The following is a 17,476-nucleotide window of genomic DNA, read 5'->3' as shown; positions in this document are numbered from 1 at the left end:
AGCAGAACTTATTCAAGAGTGAACTGAGAATTAAGACCTGACAGTTACTGTCTTCTTTCTTCACTGCAGACTCACTGCTTTGATTTGTATCCGTGTGCATAGCTAATCTAAGATTATAACCTGTATCACAGAAAGAATTACGAGCAATGCATAATGAGACACCCTGCAGGGAAAGAGACCTCCACACATTAACCATGACATAGATGTAATTTTTTAAAGAATCAAGTGTTAAACAAGCTTTATTCTATTTCATTTATCAAGAAGAATAAGATTTACTCTTAATTAAAGGCTGGATAAGAGGGACTCTTCTTCTTCTTCAAGTCTATAAGCTATTCCTGCAGGTTTTCCTGCATCCATAATACTTTATAATGTCACGAAGCTCAAAAAGGTACAAACTAATTGCTGGATGTTTTCTATAATTTGGTGTGAAAAGAATAATTCTTGTTAAGGAACAGATGCAGCAGCATTAAACGCTCTCTCTCACCTGCGTAGCGTAGAGGAGCATCTTTGTCCAGTGCAATCAGAGGAGGGTCCAGAAGAACTTTGTCGTCATTTTCTGTTACGATCCCATGGTACGTTGTCTCAATCCATGGTTTGTGCTTATTGACTGTCAGAGAGAGAGAGAGAGAGAGAAAAAGTATGAGTATGTAATATTAAAAATCAAAAACACTAAATATCTGTTCACAATCGAGCTGGCAACTTGTTTTGCCTCTCACCAACGCTGAATAACAAACTGACACTGTGTGTGTGTGATCTCATTGCTGGCTTGACTTTTCTTTCCCCTCACCAGTGAAGCTTAAATACATTTTTAATGAGGTTTTGGATGCTTTTAATGGTATTTTTAGAAATGACATTAGAAGCAACACCAAACAAGAAAAGATCACGTACAACAGCAACTGACAACCATGCAACATGCATTGTTTATAGAAGGAAGGAGCAGGTCCAACACTGATGTGCCTCCAAGCATGTGTATCAACACTAATTTTTCAGCCAGCGTCAGCGAGGAAAAAATTAATCTCACAAGCTTCAATTAAAATAAATAAATAAATAAATAAATAAATAAATAAATTCTTGGTTCAGGATTTAAAGGGTTAAACAGCATTTTTACATCACACACACAGAAAACTGATCACAAATGCATAGGAATATCAATAATATCAATATTCATCACTAATAAAAACCCTGTATTGAACATCCTTCTATAGCTTCAGTTTCAAGATGTACAAGTTACAAAGCATGATCCACAGCTCACATGAGTTAATTTGTCCTGACAGTAGATTCAGGAGTGATAAAGACTTTCAGGCCAGTTTTTGGAGCGGCGGTCGAGCCGTTTACATCACTGCGTGCTCATCGGCCTGGGACGAAGCCCAGCTGCAGACGGGACTCGGCTGTAGCTGGCGGCTGCAGTAAAAAGCTGCAGTGAGTGACATATTTGGGACGGTGCAGAACATGGCGCTGATGCGGGGAGATACAGCTCTCTTACAGCCAATATGCGAGCACTTCAGAATGCGAGGGAGGACGGTATTCCTGTGCTACTGATCTGCAAAGGTGACGCTGACGCTGGCTGACAGCACGCCGTGGGGGACAGATACGGTCGAAGAGGTAACCAGACGAGGCACAACACCACATAAATACGTCCAAATCGCTCTGACACTGATTCGCTGCATTTTGGAATTGTAGCTTTAGTTCAGGCATAATATCACATTAAGAAAATATTATATAACAGCTCTATTTTTTTATACTGTGATGACACAAACAAACAGAGCTTGCTGAAATCCGTTCAGACATGCTGCCTCTGCCCCGACCAACCGCAGTTCTTATTCAGATGGTAAATTTGAATAGAAACAATCTAAACCCTGCTAACAATGAAGTGCTGCAATAGCCTAAACAATCAATGGCGGGAAATCATTGATCACAGCATAATTAGGAGGCTCAAAAATAGGAAACAATTCCAGTTATATAACAGGTGGGATTGAGAGTGATCTCTTTTAATAATCAATAAGATGAGAAAAACTCCCAGTGTTAATAAAGGCACTTTTGGGGGGTTTATTGATAAGAATGCTACAGCTGTTAAAGCACACGTGAAGTGACCTCAGGCTGCTGTCGGATGTAAATGAACTTTTTCTGTAACATTCAATTTTCTGAGATGAGACAAAAAGCAATAGAGCAGATACAGACTTTCCGCAAACAAGTTAATCAATTACCTGCTTCATGAGCTTTTTCCACTTTTAATCACAACACTGCAGGGAAACGTTGCAGTGCTGAACCGCTTAAATAATAGCCTCTAAAAGCCTGGTTTGCTATTATAAAGGCCCATTTTGACAGTGTCAGACACAAACTGGATATAAAGAAAAGACAGTGGGAGGGTCCATTATCAATGCTTTGTATCTGTCCACACACACTTTGGCATGTTTCACACGATATAAAAACTATGGCATAACATCAAACTGTAATTATAATCAAACACTCTTTGCCAGACACAGTGCTAAACATAATTGGCAGTTACTCAAATACGCTTATAGCTCAGCATGGTCATTATTTCATGAGCCATATTCTCCTTTAATCATCTTGTTTAAAAGCTCAAAATTGCATTTTTACATTTCTGGTTGCTTTACATCAATAACAAAGAAAAAATGGTAAAAGGTTACATGAACAGAAATCTTAAAGTCTACCAATTAATTGCACATGATAATGCTGATCCTATGCACAAAATTCATTCACAAGACAACACCGTTTCAACAAACAGCTTTAGGATTAATTACCGGATCTGTGCTGCAAAATGTTCACGGATATTTTCAGGAATGTACACATGAATTTGTGTATTGTTAAACTTTTACACTCAATAATTGATAACTATTTTTTCCAGAAACGTTTTTAGTAAGCAAACTGACCCAAAGGATATCCAGACCTTCAAAAATCTGTCGTTCCACTAAGACTTACACAAAACGCACACATTTCCAGACGTTTTTCCTACCTGACTTTTTACAATTACATAGCAATTGCAATATGCCTTTTAGTGAAATTACTTTACTAATAGGAAGGTGCCTGATGTTCTCCAAGACAGTCTGGGCTACAATTACATTATGAGCTTTAAATAGTAACCACAGATGTAAATAGAAAACCCACACAAGCATAAACGCACAATGTAAATGTTTTCAGATGACATTTGGTGACAGCTTGCCAAATCCAATTTCAGTCAAGCAACTAAATTGCATTTGTGTCATCACATAATTAAGTGTAATTCTCAGTGATTGCACAATAAATGGAAATTAATTACAAGCTACTTGCACGGGATTTGTACGACACACGCATCACCAAGCATTAGTATTATTATCCAGAAATTAGTTAGATATCCTTACAGCGAAGGAATTTGGCACAATCTACCAAGCAAGGATTTTCAAACATGACTTACAACAATTATTCACTTTATTTAATGTCACAGCCTGTATAATCATTATGAAACAGTTGATCACCCATTAAAAGTGTGTCTGAACCGTACAATATGTAATAACCTCAAGTCTAGTCTTAGCAAGGACACAAATACTGCACAGCTATGACAACAAACTGAGTTTAAATGTCACTATAATGTTAACTCAAATTGAGTCTTTAATATAAAAAACATTTTATTTGACACAACTTTACACCAGTGCCTTAATTGAAGGCACTGCTTTGCCTGCCAGTAATTTTTGAATTGATTGAGCCTAATGAATACTTTGCTGAGCGTCTCGTGACCCTGAAGTGAAGTGGATGTCTTCAGACAGATTGCCAGAACAGACCAGTACTACAATAATCAGCTTTAGCTTCCTCAGACTCACACTTACTGTGAGCTAGGTCACATGATCACATTTGTTCACGAGTCCTTTATGGCCTTCAGGACTAATACTAAATGGCAAGAGGTCATGCAATATCCTCCTAGACTCTGAAATGTTTCGTATAAACCTGCAATCTTATCCCAGCGATGAAACAACCAGGACATCTCTCAGGTAGAATAGCAATGAATTGCACTTAGGGCTGTTCGATATAACGATATATATCGGATGACAATATAAAAACGTCTATCGTTTCATTTTACGCTATCGTTTGTTTCGTGGTGTCGCAAAATAAAGTGTTTACGGCAATATTTTTTCATTATTTTGATGGTCACTGTAGTGGCTATATTAATTTCCTAAAGTTCTCTCTTTCTCTTATATTTAATATAACCACACTACAGACTGACAAGCGCTTGTTTTTATGCGTTGTCGTTAGCAACAACGATGGTAAAACCACCTCGTGTCCGCTTGTTTATGTTCCACATAAACCTTTCACAATAAAGCTCAAGATCCTGTTGAGACTTTTCAAAATAAACTGAATCACGTGAAAGATGCAGAGTATTAACGGATGAGAAGCAAAAAAGAGCCGTCAGGTGCTAAAAAAAATAAACCTTAGACTTAAACGTTAGAACAGGCTTTTCCCCGCAGCACGCTGTGTAATAAATACTCACAAAGAAAACAGCGGCCGTTACAACCTATGTCTAAAAATGTATCGTTTCATGCATCAGTTAAAACACTCGACTCCAGGTACGCGACGCCCAGCTGGAAACACTTCACGCAAGTCGAGCTGCCCGGCATTCACAGAATTTACAGAAAATGTTACATTTTTGTGATTTATATCATTATCGGACGATAGATGTCTTAATATCGGGATATGAGATTTTGGTCATATCGCACAGCCCTAATTGCACTAGTTAAGAGTTATTTGCCCCAATATATTAAACACAATGTCCATTTACTTATCAATGCTAGGTGATAGATACCATTTTTCTACTAACAACTATCTATTCAGTTGCAGATATATTCACAGAGGTGTATGTGGTTTGTGCATCAGAAGTTCGTGAGGGTGATCTCTGCCTATACTGCTTACTAGTACTAGAAAACCTTGGAAAAACCTGGTAGCTATTCTAATGGTTGTCAACCCATATCTTTACTGATATATAATGAGGTTTTAAAATTCAACACTGACGATACAGAGGTCGTCACCGAGTGTCGTCTGTGCTCTGTAAAAGAAGGAAATCAGTGAAAAAAGGATGTGCAAAATGGAGTCCAACCCCAAATGATAGCTTCAATGAGCCATTTAAATTATGTATAGCTGTACAGGCTTTTATTCTCAAGGAGACAACCCAGTGAGACAGCAAAATAAAATGTCAGGTGGAACGCCTCCATTCCCCTCAAGAAAAAAAAAAAAAAAAAGGAGATGAAGAAAATAAACACCAACTCAGCAAATCTCAGACAGACAGGTGAATAGCACTAAACATCTTGCCATGTGACAACGCTACTTCTTTTCGGCAACCTTGAGTCCCGGGATTCCTAAAGATGTTACGTTGATCCGTTTCACCTACCCTAATCAAAAAGGTTTTGCTGCCAACATCTAGGGTGCCAGACACCACAGGACACCTCAAGACGTCCTGTGTGAATACCCTAACTGGCTGGAGTTACTCACAGTCTGATATTGTAGCTTATAAATGTGTTTGTCTAATTGTGCAAACCTATTGTGTTATACAACATATACAAATTTGAGTTTGAAGTGTGTTTTTTGTACAACACAAAACGAATGAAAAAGAGTTAATAGCGATGTATACGCCCGGGAAAAAGACGTTAACACACCTTTGACAGATTACCGCTACTGTACTGCCGTCAAAAATCACAGCCCAAATCAAACAGACACTTCCCAAGAAATCAAATCTAAAACATTATTTTATTTAAAGCGGGAAATCTCACATGTATTGCATGAAATTGCCAACAAAGCCTTTTTAACATGATCGCTTCATCAAGCCTGCAGCGAGTAGTGAGAACATTTGTTGTGCTTTGGCAACATTTGACAAAGAGGAACATGAATAATTTCAGACACAAAACAGTGTCATTTGTCACACATTATCCTTTATGTTTCTATATTATCTTTTACTTATAATATACTGATTATAAGGGGAGAAGATGTGTTGTAAGGGATGGACTGGCTGCTTAAAAAAAAAAAAGGGGAGACTTTGGGATGAGATTAGAAGTAAGAGCTGAACAAGGCAGTCTGTTAAAGGCCTGCTGCTGCAGCACTGAGGATTTTCAACCTGGACGAGTGCCATTTCTTTAATTTAACTTAATCAGGAAATGAATCCATCTAATGCAGTGCATAGGCCCAACCAGCACAATTATAACCTGCAGACTCAGGTCTTCATACAAATCAAAGCATATAATTCAGCGGAAAGCTGATACCCTCTTGTGAGTGATTAACATTAAACTGATAAACTGGCCTTACTGTGTCTCGTGTTAGTAAAAAAACAAATAAAATAGATCTGATTTCTTTTCACTAGTTATATTAACCACCAACTAATCTTAATAGTGTTTTTATGCCAAAAATGACCAGGTTAAAGCTAATCCTAAAGTTGAACTGACTTTTTATTTGATCATCAAAATCTCTGAAAATTATTCAGAATAGTTTTTCCAAATGTGAAAGAACAGAAAAGAAAACTGGAGGCCGAAATCAGAGAAAGGGAAAGAAAAAGCACTTAAAGAACCGTAATCACAAATATATTCTATGATACAGAAAGTAGTGGATATCCTGCACCTCACTCCCAAAGAGCCCCTCAGTAATTTTATATTACACTTACAATTGTGTTGTTGCACCGCCACAAGTGCAAAGAGAAGGTCCACACAGTTTTAACTGTGTGGTGATATATCTACTCAATACTGTCATATAAATGTAACCAAGTATACGTGAATTATGATGCAATTTTTCTTGAAGTGCTCCAGTGGAACACACCAGAAATCTCGATTGTGCCGGCACTCTGATTTTAGCCGTACATAAACCTGTAATGTCAAACTATCAAACTGAAAAAACCCCAAAAACCTTCCCATAATTTTCAGCAAAGTCAACAAACTTCAAGCATTTACTGGCTGGTGATTCTATACATGAAGTTTTTACGTCCTGGTCATAAAGTAACTGCCCGCAGGAGCTGCCAAGATGCTCTCTGAGTTAAAAGACTCAAAAGAAGTCACAGCAACATGGAACAAAGTAGCTTCACGTTAAATCCATTTTTAACGGTCTGCAAAATAAAGCTCTTTTTTTAAAAAGCGCACTTCAAAAGGTAAAAGCAAGCCGAGCATAATTCTGTGAGTATCTGGCCCCATTATCACTGCGACAGACTGAAAAGAAACACAAACCCTTACTCATTTTTAAGATGCCTAGAGAAATAAACAGTAGGGATGGCGCATCATTAACCACATTTAATGTGTCATTTAAATTCTGTGGTGCAGACTTATCAGGTAAAAGGTGAACAGAAAAGGAAAGCCATTTTTAAACCACTGCACACACATGCATATATTTAAAGATTAAGAGAAATGGACTAGTTATTCACCATCCTATTTTTAACACAAGCAAGTCTTTGTACTCAGTATAAATATTATATGCAGAACTGGGCCATAAATACACAGACATATGAAACCAATCTTGGCCTTTTGCAGTGTAATAAAGTCTTTTCAGGCAGCATTATCCCCCCGCCAATAACCATGAATACAAATAAGTTCACAAAACACAAAAAGATAGACACGGGAAAAATGAAAATGTACAAGAAGCCTCTGAGGGATGAATGTGTCAGAAGCTGGGGACAAACACACATATCAAGATATTATTACTAAATGTGCACAGATGGTGGGCCACTGGATGCACTTCCAGGCCGGCAACCACACAGCGCCATGCAATCCTGTTACACAGCAAATAAGGCCAATGGCATTTAATCCTATAATGGGATGCGTCTATTTCATTCAATGACAAGGTCGTGCAACGAGCGAGATATAAAGACATCAACGAAACCTGGAGAAAACAAATTCCTGCCAAATTCTGATCGTGTACACATAGAGGTCGGCATGGAGCTACTTTCATGGGGCTCCCTTATTCACAAGGGCGAGTCGGGGGCCCTACTGCAGGTAGAGTCACATGCAGATTTCTAAGCCGGATGCCCTTCTTGACGCAACTCCAAAGGGACTTGTGTCTCTTCCCAGGATTGAAACCAGCATCTTTCAATTCTTAGATGATTTGTAAACCAATATACTATTTCTACAGAGGTGACCATGATACCACGACATTAGCAAAGACTGCCCCTAACCCACCCAACACCTGCAAGACTAAAGCCTAGATTATACCCTGTTGTGGATATGGACAAGTACACCTGGAGACCCGACAGCCGGGTAGTCATTCCTGTTACACTTCTTTGAAGTCTGCTGCTTGGGCGCAAGCATAATTGGTTTATTGTAATGTAAATTCTCTGTGCACTGGTCCCTCCAGATCCTCACCGTTTGATGATGAAATTTACATGATAGGAACCAAAGCGGACCCTAGTGGACGCTGGTGTCATAGAATGGCACCAGTATGCCCTCCACAATGGTCACTTTGCGTAACGCCACATCATCATCATTACACAGTCAGTTCTATTTATGTCCGCCATTAAAGCACAGGTAGCCGCCACAGTATTCTCCTGAACAATACTGCCACACCACTGCTGATATAATGGATGGCCACCATGAGACAGGGTTAAGCTGTGAGCATAAAAGATGCTCAAATGACAGGAAGAACTGCAGAGATTGAGAACATTTTGGAAAGCAAAGTTGAAACACAGCTGACTGATGACACAGATGGACCAGGATCAAGTACTCGATTTGACTGTGTGCGCCAAGCTGTGCTGTGGCATGCCTTCGACTAATCAGCTCTGTGTCTCTGCCACCTGCACTGAGCTCTCATGAAGCAGAGGGGCATTTGAGGACTTGAAATGAAGACTTGTGTATTCCTTGTCATGTGCTTTCCTTTTCAACACATTAAGTTTCAATTTTCATATATACTAAATCATGATCGGCAAGTACTGCAGCTAGATAAAGATAGGCTTATCCCACAAACTAAAGAATTTGCAAAGATTTGAGAAAAAGAGCTTCGATAGAAAACTTTGTGGTCCAGAGTGATTAGCGTAGCAATTTTTCTGCTTTTCTGCTTGCCTTGCAACTAATTTACCCAAAAGCACAATAGTTTTATATAATAAAGGCTTAATAAGGCTCCAATAGGTTCTTTCAAATCTGCTCAAAAGAAACAAAGTCAACAACAGAAAACCTCAAAAATTACCCCAATGTAACTCCACCACAGATTTCTTTCATGACCCCAAAAGAATGAGGTTACAGGCTGTCCATTCACTTGGACACAAAGACAAAGTCCCCATTATGGTTGCCTTGCTCTTTTATAGAATCCTAACCTATACAGTTTGGCCTATTAACCGTGATGAAATACTTCCTGCGAGAACATTAGAGTCACAATAGGTCCTGGTAATCCTGAGATTCAATAGGCAGCCTTTACACTCATTCTCCATCTATGCCAGGACTGTGAATCCTCCTCCCCAACACCAAAACTCTGTGGCAGCAACTCTGAGCCCACAACATATTTCCCCTAAGGGAAACACAAGGATAAAAATCTTAATCTTAATCTCAAACCACTTGCCAAAAGTTTTCACTTCACTGTATAATCCTCCCTAACAGTACAGATTAAACCAAACACAATGAAAACATGGCTCACTTGTCCTCACTCTGGAAGAACCAGAGAAAAATGCCACAGCTGTCCAGATTGTAGCTGCATGATAGCAGCAGACGATCAGTCCGTAATTATCAGATAAAGCCTCATAATGCCTGGGAACCTCCGAGGACCTGTTGTGTAATGATGATGCTGCAGTCACACGTGAGGCCTGTGACATTCAGTGGAGGTCTGCTTCGTCGATTTTATATTTGACAGGCCGGCAGCCTGCAAGACTTGAAATCTTGTTTGATTACATGCAAATGCAGAGCTATGGCCGGTCACACCATAGCAACACTTTTCCTTTGTGCAGCAACAATTCGAGCGTTCATTCGTGCCTATCACATACAACCAAGTATATGGAAATTTTATTTATGATATACTACACACACACACAACCAAATGTAGTGAATAATCAGCCTCATTCCAATGATTGATTAACCAGACTGAGAAATATAATGAAACTAGTAGAAAAACTGGCCAATCAAAGGAATACAAGTGGCTGAATGGTCTACACGCAGCGCGTGCAGAGAGTGTGTTGTCTGAGACTAAATAAAGCCTGTTGTTGCCAGGTTGATCACATTTGTCCCATTAGCTGCAGGAGTAGCTGCACTGAGAAAAGAAGGAGGGCGTGTGTGCACTGAGGAGATAGTCAGACCTTATGGGGTTTTCATGGAGAGTCTAGAAACTTCTGAACTGCTTTAAATAAACATTATTCTAACAGAAGAATATGCTGAATGCCCCAGCTATATCCCCTGCCTCAGCATATGAGGGCATATGCATTTTAACTATGTAAAATTATTCAATAATTTTGTGCTAGCCAGAAGAAAAGTTTGCCTCATAAACAGGTGTGCCTTCGTTGCAAATTAGATGACAACTTCAGGGATTTAAGGCAGCACAGTCAAACAGAAGCTGTGGCCAAACAGCTTAAGGTATGTGATGCTTGCAAATGTGAGCCAAGGAATGACTTGAATTATTTAGTCTGTTTTTGTGGACCAAAAATAATCAAAGAATAATCTGCTCAGGGTGTGAAAAAGCAGGCACACTTCTCTGTTTGCCTTGCCTTAAAAGCTCAGGAGCTTGTTGACGTAAGCTACTTCCATCACAGACTGTGGACTGTTCACAGAAGCCCGAAGACCCTTAAACGAAGCCCAGACTTCAGGCCCCCTTCACTCCTTAAACACCCGGCTCACACAGCAGAGCCTGTCAGTTTCCCTGCCAGGCAACAACATTTGTTTGTCCTCCGTGCAGTCACAACCGCCCAACAGAGCGAACACACCCCGGACGACGCGGCGTTCCTCCGAAGCGGGGGTGGGGAGCTGCGGGGCCTTGAACGCAACTCAATCACCTCTCTGTGCGAGCTGCACAAAAGGGGCCAGTGAGAGTGAAAACACAAGAGTAAAACAGACGAAACTAACCAGATGCTCGGGTGGAGCCGACCTGCGGCAGGTAATGTGCTCTCTGGTTACCTGCTTCTCAAGGAAACCGAATCTTAATGAGAACGCACCTAAATGTGAATAGCTGAGCGGGTTAACATCTTCACCCGGCAGCAATGGTAGGAGGTAACAGCCAGATAAGCTGCTGAACTCAGTTAAACCCTGTTCACTCTGGTTTTTATTACACTTTTATAGAAATAACACAATAGGATCATCATCACTGGCTATTACTTTAAGGCATTCTACGCATTCTGTTTCACTTTTGACATTTTTACGAGGAAAGGGGATATTTTTATTACATTCTCTGCAGACCTGGATAGTTTATTGCAGTATTATTTTCAAATGCAGAAACATATATGAAAAAAATGAAAAAAGATTTAAGGCAGATTTAAAGGGAAAAATTAATAAAAAAGCACTTTCTCACGTTATTATTTTTATATCTCACGCAAAAGTTAACAACCAGAGGCTGACTTGACTACAGACTTCTTTCTTGGTGGCCGACACAACTTCCCAGTATTCTGGCCGGCTTAATATTCACAACTGAATGACCCATTCTTGACAGTTCACTGACTCCTTTCAGCTCCTGAAGGCACCAATGAGAGGAAAGTCATCACAGACACAAATTGAGTCCAGTATTGTCGTGGCCTAAGTGGCAAACTACCAAATGGAAATGCTTCGACATCTTAGCACTCTCGGGGGATTAACTCATACACACATTCTTCAGGGGCTTGAGGCGCAACTCCATGAACAGTGACCGCACTGTGACGTGATCAGTGGAGATCCCGACCCCCCCGACATCTAGCCAATAAAAGCCCTTTGTTCCTCTGAGAAATCTCTGAATAAATACTGAAAAATGTTAAGAGGTAACGAGTGTGACTGGAGCTTCCCTTCAGGGCAAGCAAACTGTTATTCAGGCCAACAGAGGGCAACTTTTTTGTAATGCTTCTTGTGAGTCTCCACAGAAGAAACATTCAATATTAAATCCAGCTTGGACATGATGTTCGTTGATCTCAGTGAATACATTTTTAATGAAATCTGGTGCAGGCCATGACCCAGATGACTAGGTTTAATTATGACAAGCACCATCAGTCACCCTGTAGCCATTCACAATAAAATGTGTGACCCTTAAATTCTGTGCCAAGAACAACAAAGTACTGTTTTCTTTTTGTCCAGGGTTGCCACATTGTACCCATATATCCAAGGAAACTGTCCACCATTTCAGACTTTTCTCTAATATCTTTACCGTCCAATCTTCCTCAGATATCTGGCCGTTATTCCTTTTGGTTAGCGCTGCGAGTGGGTTCTGAATTCAGGGTTGAGGTGGATTCAGTGCCTCTGGTTTCCTCCCACAGTCCAAAGACATGCTTGTTACTTTAAATGCAGATTCTAAATTGGCTGTAGGAATGCCACAAACAGCTAACCCATCTGTCCAGGGTGTACCCAACCTCTTGCCCACTAGCCATGTTAAATGTGCAAAATTTCTTCAATCTGATTAAAATTCATATTAGAGCTTCACTCTTTACATGGACCCTAAATGAGGCGAGCCAATCATGAAGAGCATACACATACACATGAACGATTTCAACAAAACAAAACAAAACAAAAAAAAAAAAAAAAAGGGGAAAAAAAGGAATTTTTGCATGCACACAACTGTCTAACTTTCCAGAAATAGTAGAAGTAGTAATGGCTCCGATTTCCAATAAAAGGTTTGTCAGATACAGACCAGTTTTGTTTCACTCCATCTTTACCACTAGCTTCAACAAAGGCAGGATCTTCTAATTGGTGGGTTTACATGAAGCATTTTAATCATTGAGGCTTTTAATCCTTGCAAACATGGCTACCATTAGCTGAATACCTGAACTCGATAAGCAGATAACTTCCAATGTGTGGTGGGCATGATGTATTTAAAACAAACTACCTTTACACAATCTAAATATGTAATCACTTTTTCATCGCATGCACCCAAAACATTTTCGCAGCAAGTGGTGCTACAGTATAACAAATAAACACTAAGAGTGCAAAGTTTCTGAAAACAAGGCAGTAACTGCACTGAAGGCATCCACCTTCCCGTAGCCCTGTGGAGCTGTTCCCACCTAGTTCAAACATGCTTTTCTGATGAAAGGATAAATGGGTGAATGGGAAATTAAGAATAAATGACAGAGCCAGTCACAATCAGGTTTCTATTTTGGTTACTCAAACAGTTTAAAGAAAAAAAAAAGAAGGGATATGTGTTTCATAATATTATGATGTTTCAGGAAAGCTACGCGTTTCCCCTGAGTTCTTTCTAGATGCTTCCTTCTTCAACAACTTAAAAATAATGTTACAGCAATCCATCTTTTATGCAACACACGTATCAGCTAATTGAAGCCTGACATATTCAAAACGAGAGCTCACTTTTAATTTCAGCGCTACATCACACTTGTGGACCTTAAGCTACTGCCATGCCATCTGACTAATATCACAGTATGTTAAGACCATAATAATGCCTCAATGAGCGATTCTGAGACAACTGCATACAATACATCACAATATTTGCATAATTAAAGACAAAAAACAAAGCAAAAAGCAAGAGTGATGCATTTACTCACTGCACCGTGGTGTCAGTGTCTGTGCATATTTATTATAATTTGCATTCAGTTTCAAGAATGTGTGAAATTAAATGTGCGATTTGTCTTTTTTCCCCCCTTAAATTTCTTTTTCACTGCAGCCTCGGTTCAGTTTACCATCAATCATTTGATAAGCACCACAAGAAGGAGTCATAAAGCGGTGACTCTAGTAAGACAAACTATCAGGGGAAACTGTTTAGAGCCGCTGCTGCACGTTTTATTAAAAGATCGACATTTTCACCCCATAATTGCATCTCGAGAGCAAACAGCGAGATATGACTTTATCAATATTTTGTCCCAACCCCATACTTACTGGCATACTTTCTAAGGAAAAACACAAGTCTCTGGACTGACTCTAAGTAGCAGCACGCCACAGTGCTTCTCGAGCTGCATGGAAGAGGCGAACAATGCAGTCATTGTCAGCTGTGTGCATCCACATAGTTTCTGCTTGCCATAACACGGCAAGATAACATACGTCACGCAGATCGCTGCTAGTTTGAAGGCTTGAAATGGGCTCCAATGAGACAGTCGGCAGCATGTAGAAAATGTAAGAGTATATATTTCCTTCAGGGTCAGCAAAGTCACAAATGGCAATCATCCATCACTTGGTGCCTGGGATGCTCTAATCCACTGGAAAGAGGGGCCTTTTTATAAGCCTGGCAAGCAGTTTCAATCAGTGCAGCATTTTTGCAATGAAGCTTTTGTTTGACCATGAAAAAGCATGTAATAAGTGATTAGATTACAAATGCAATTATTAGTAATTTGAGCAAATTGTTGATGTAATAACTAATTAATTGAGCTAATTACACCATTGAAGAATATTTTAATGAGGTTGCCATAAGTCACCTCAGAGCCCAGCAAGAATTTTTTTTTTAAAAATAAAGAGTTTATTTACATTGTTTTAATTTCAACTATTGATTGGTGATAGGCATCTGCAGCTAACGCAGGACTGGGAAGTTTTTTTTTTGCCGGAGGGGGGGTCTCTGACTTAAAAAAAACTCCCAGCAATGTGAGAAGGACGCATATGTTAACCCCACAAAGCAGGGCATCCGATTTGTTCAACTACAATTGCTTAATTCAATGATGAATGAGCCAAGGAACTTCCCAACAAGCCAGCCTCTCTTTTGTCTGACCCTGTGTGCACAGAACAAACTCATGCATCCCAGCGGACCTAATGTTTTGACTCTGGAGCATGGGAGACACACAGCCGCTGCTCACAGTATACAGAAAACTAAATAAATTACACGGGTGAGACCTCGGAAAAACAAGTGATGTGTCTGTTTAGCTCTTGACTTTTGTGGTACACACAGCAGCATTTCCTCACCGGCAATATGATGGATCATATGATCATAGGTGGAGCCAAAAAGATAGTGTTTCAACACATCCTTAACACATCAGTCTGAGTTGTGGGTCAGAGTTTGCCAAATCACCTGACTGTGCCAAGCTTTTCACCTCAATCAGTTTCCATAGTGCTTATATTTGCTAACACTGAGGGAAGGGAACAAGAACCACTACCCAAGGACTATCTGGTGTCTTCATGTGCTGTGAGATGGCTGGTAATGAAAAAAAAAAGCAATGAAAACATAAAGCTGTAGGGCAGAGTGCACACAAACAAGCAAGTAATCTTTGGTTAATAAAAGATAAGCCAACACCAACATGCCCAGTTCACAGGTATTGTCCGCTGATAAGCACAGGAAAGGCAGCAGGTGCACTTTGTACGCATGCACACACACACACACACACACACACACACACTTTAGTAGATCATTAAAAGGCAGCCACACTGACACACTATCCAGGCCTAGGTGCTACAGGCCTTTTCTTTCTTTTGATGGATGGAAAAAGAAATGAAGTTACAGCTGTACAAGCGGTGCATTCCCAGCTGCTTAACCTGGAAACAAGGGAATTACGACTGGAATAATCTCCCCACCCCACCCCTTATTTGTGCAGACATTTTTTTTGGAACCTGTGTCTATTTCACCGCCTGTATTCTCATCACAATAACTATCAAAGACAAAAGCACACCCTGGCTTCTGTAGCCCTGCCTGGGCATGCCGATATGGCCGGTGATTAAGGCGCACCTGCCTCTACACACCCTGAAACAGGAAGCTCACGCTAGGGAGTGCGTCGATTGGGAGTTTAACTATGAAACACGGTGTGTAAATCACGCATCGACGGTGGTCAGATTGGAGCCGCTGTGAAGCACGAGAGGTGGACCGCCCTGCAGCAAATGCCCACCGGTGACGTTGCACAAGGAGAGGGCAGATGCACTTTCAGGTCTTGCATAGTTTCTGCACAAAAGTAGGCCCAGACCTACTGAGCGTGTGTGTGTGTTTCCCCCACTTTAAGCCCGTGATCACATCACATACATTTTTTTTTTTTTAAATCTACCGACGAAACAGGGACAGGGTGAAGAGGATCTGCAATGCGCAGCCAACCAAGCCACTCGATCCTGGTGCGAACACAACATTGCCAAACCCCAAGTATTAAACTCACTAATGGAAAAATAAACCTGCGTGGTTTTAACAGCATGGACATAAAACAGACACACACACACAAAAATACTGGGTGGGTTGGGGGTAAAGAAACATATCACCACTAGCCCTAATCCAGATGTACTCAAACGTATTTAAAAACAAGATTAGTACAGGGAGTGCCAGCCACGGGCAATATTACAAAGCATGCAGCGGGTGAAGCGGATTTTTAATCCTAATAATACAAAACACAAAGATAAAAAAAAAGAAAGAGTATAAATAAGTGACTAGATGCCAAAAATAGAATCGATGCGGATGACAGAAGGGGGTCGTTCACAGCCTCGATATTATCTCAAAGCGGCACACTTCTTGCACTAAGGAGGCAATGTTTAACAGGACAGGGAATAAGTGCAGTTGGACCATAATGGCTAATTTCCCTCTGCTTCAAGCTGCATTGGAAAAAGCATCGCGGGATGCACTTGTCCACCGGCGGGATACTTCGCCACATCCATCCGCTGCGGCTCCGGGGCTGGCAATCCCGGAGCAGGTTACTGGACACGCATCCCCCCTCAGGACCGCACAGCCCCTGCCTGCTAACCGCTCTCTTTGTAACCTTCAGCGTCCTGGAGCGACTCCGCGGCTTCAGACAGCCGCAAACAAACAATAAAATGAAATAAAAGCCTGTCTGCCTCTGACACTCACAAGACACAACGGGATCTAAATCCCAGCTTAGTTACCTTTAGCTGCCTCCACCGCACATAATAGTCCGAGGACCAGTCCGACTGCGGATGCAAATTGCTTGTTCCCTCGGAACCGCATCCCGACTTCGAGTTCAACCGCGGCGAAGTCAAAAACAGCCGTCTTCTTCTTCCTCTTCCTTTCGTCAGTCAGGCGGAGTGTTTGTCTCACAAGAAAAATTAAATCCAGGAGATGAGTGTGTCGGTTACCACGGTAGCTCTAAGATGGCCGTCGTCGTCGCCACCGCCGCTCTGCTATCCTCTTCAATCACCGCTTCTCTCGCAGTTTTGCAGCTCGAGGCGTTCAGGGACTGTCGGAAAAAATCCCAGACCTGTCCGGATTCACCAAAATACACACAGTCCTAAATCTTACTCATGGGTGTGCGCCCGATGACACAGTTTAAGTATTAAGTAACCACCTAGTCACAATTTAAATACAAAAAGAAGGCGTGTATTGAGATTGTTTCACCAAATGTAATGTTAAATGTATCAAAACAGACTCGTATGTATCAAATGTATCAAAGAAGCTGGGATTGCCGATATTAAACTAAGAAGGAGAGCCTAAATAAAAGGGTATTTAATTAACTTTATCGTATGAGAGCAAAACTCAATATTATCTATTAGGAAAACCGCATCTGTCACAGCATCTGTCT

At 40.7% G+C, this 17,476-nt stretch overlaps 1 protein-coding gene across 4 annotated transcripts in view; it reads right to left on the bottom strand.

Annotated features, from left to right (window-relative positions):
• Positions 1-17,109, bottom strand: part of clstn1 (calsyntenin 1) — a 37,758-nt gene extending 20,649 nt beyond the window's left edge. For 3 of the 4 annotated variants that reach the window (XM_005478202.4, XM_005478204.4, XM_003444805.5), the window contains exons 1-2: positions 16,824-17,109; positions 485-607 (exon numbers count right to left, since the gene is read on the bottom strand). In XM_005478202.4, coding sequence (XP_005478259.1) covers positions 485-607; positions 16,824-16,905 — 205 coding nt within the window. In that variant the 5' untranslated portion in view covers positions 16,906-17,109. The remainder of the gene's footprint in view (positions 1-484; positions 608-16,823) is intronic. The other variant, XM_005478203.4, reaches the window with a different exon arrangement.
• Positions 17,110-17,476: the final 367 nt, after the last annotated feature.

The sequence above is a fragment of the Oreochromis niloticus genome, linkage group LG20, assembly GCF_001858045.2.
Source record: "Oreochromis niloticus isolate F11D_XX linkage group LG20, O_niloticus_UMD_NMBU, whole genome shotgun sequence".
NCBI lineage: Eukaryota > Metazoa > Chordata > Actinopteri > Cichliformes > Cichlidae > Oreochromis > Oreochromis niloticus.
The sequence above is the reverse complement of the archived record's forward strand: the minus strand, read 5'-3'. Positions and strand labels throughout refer to the sequence as shown.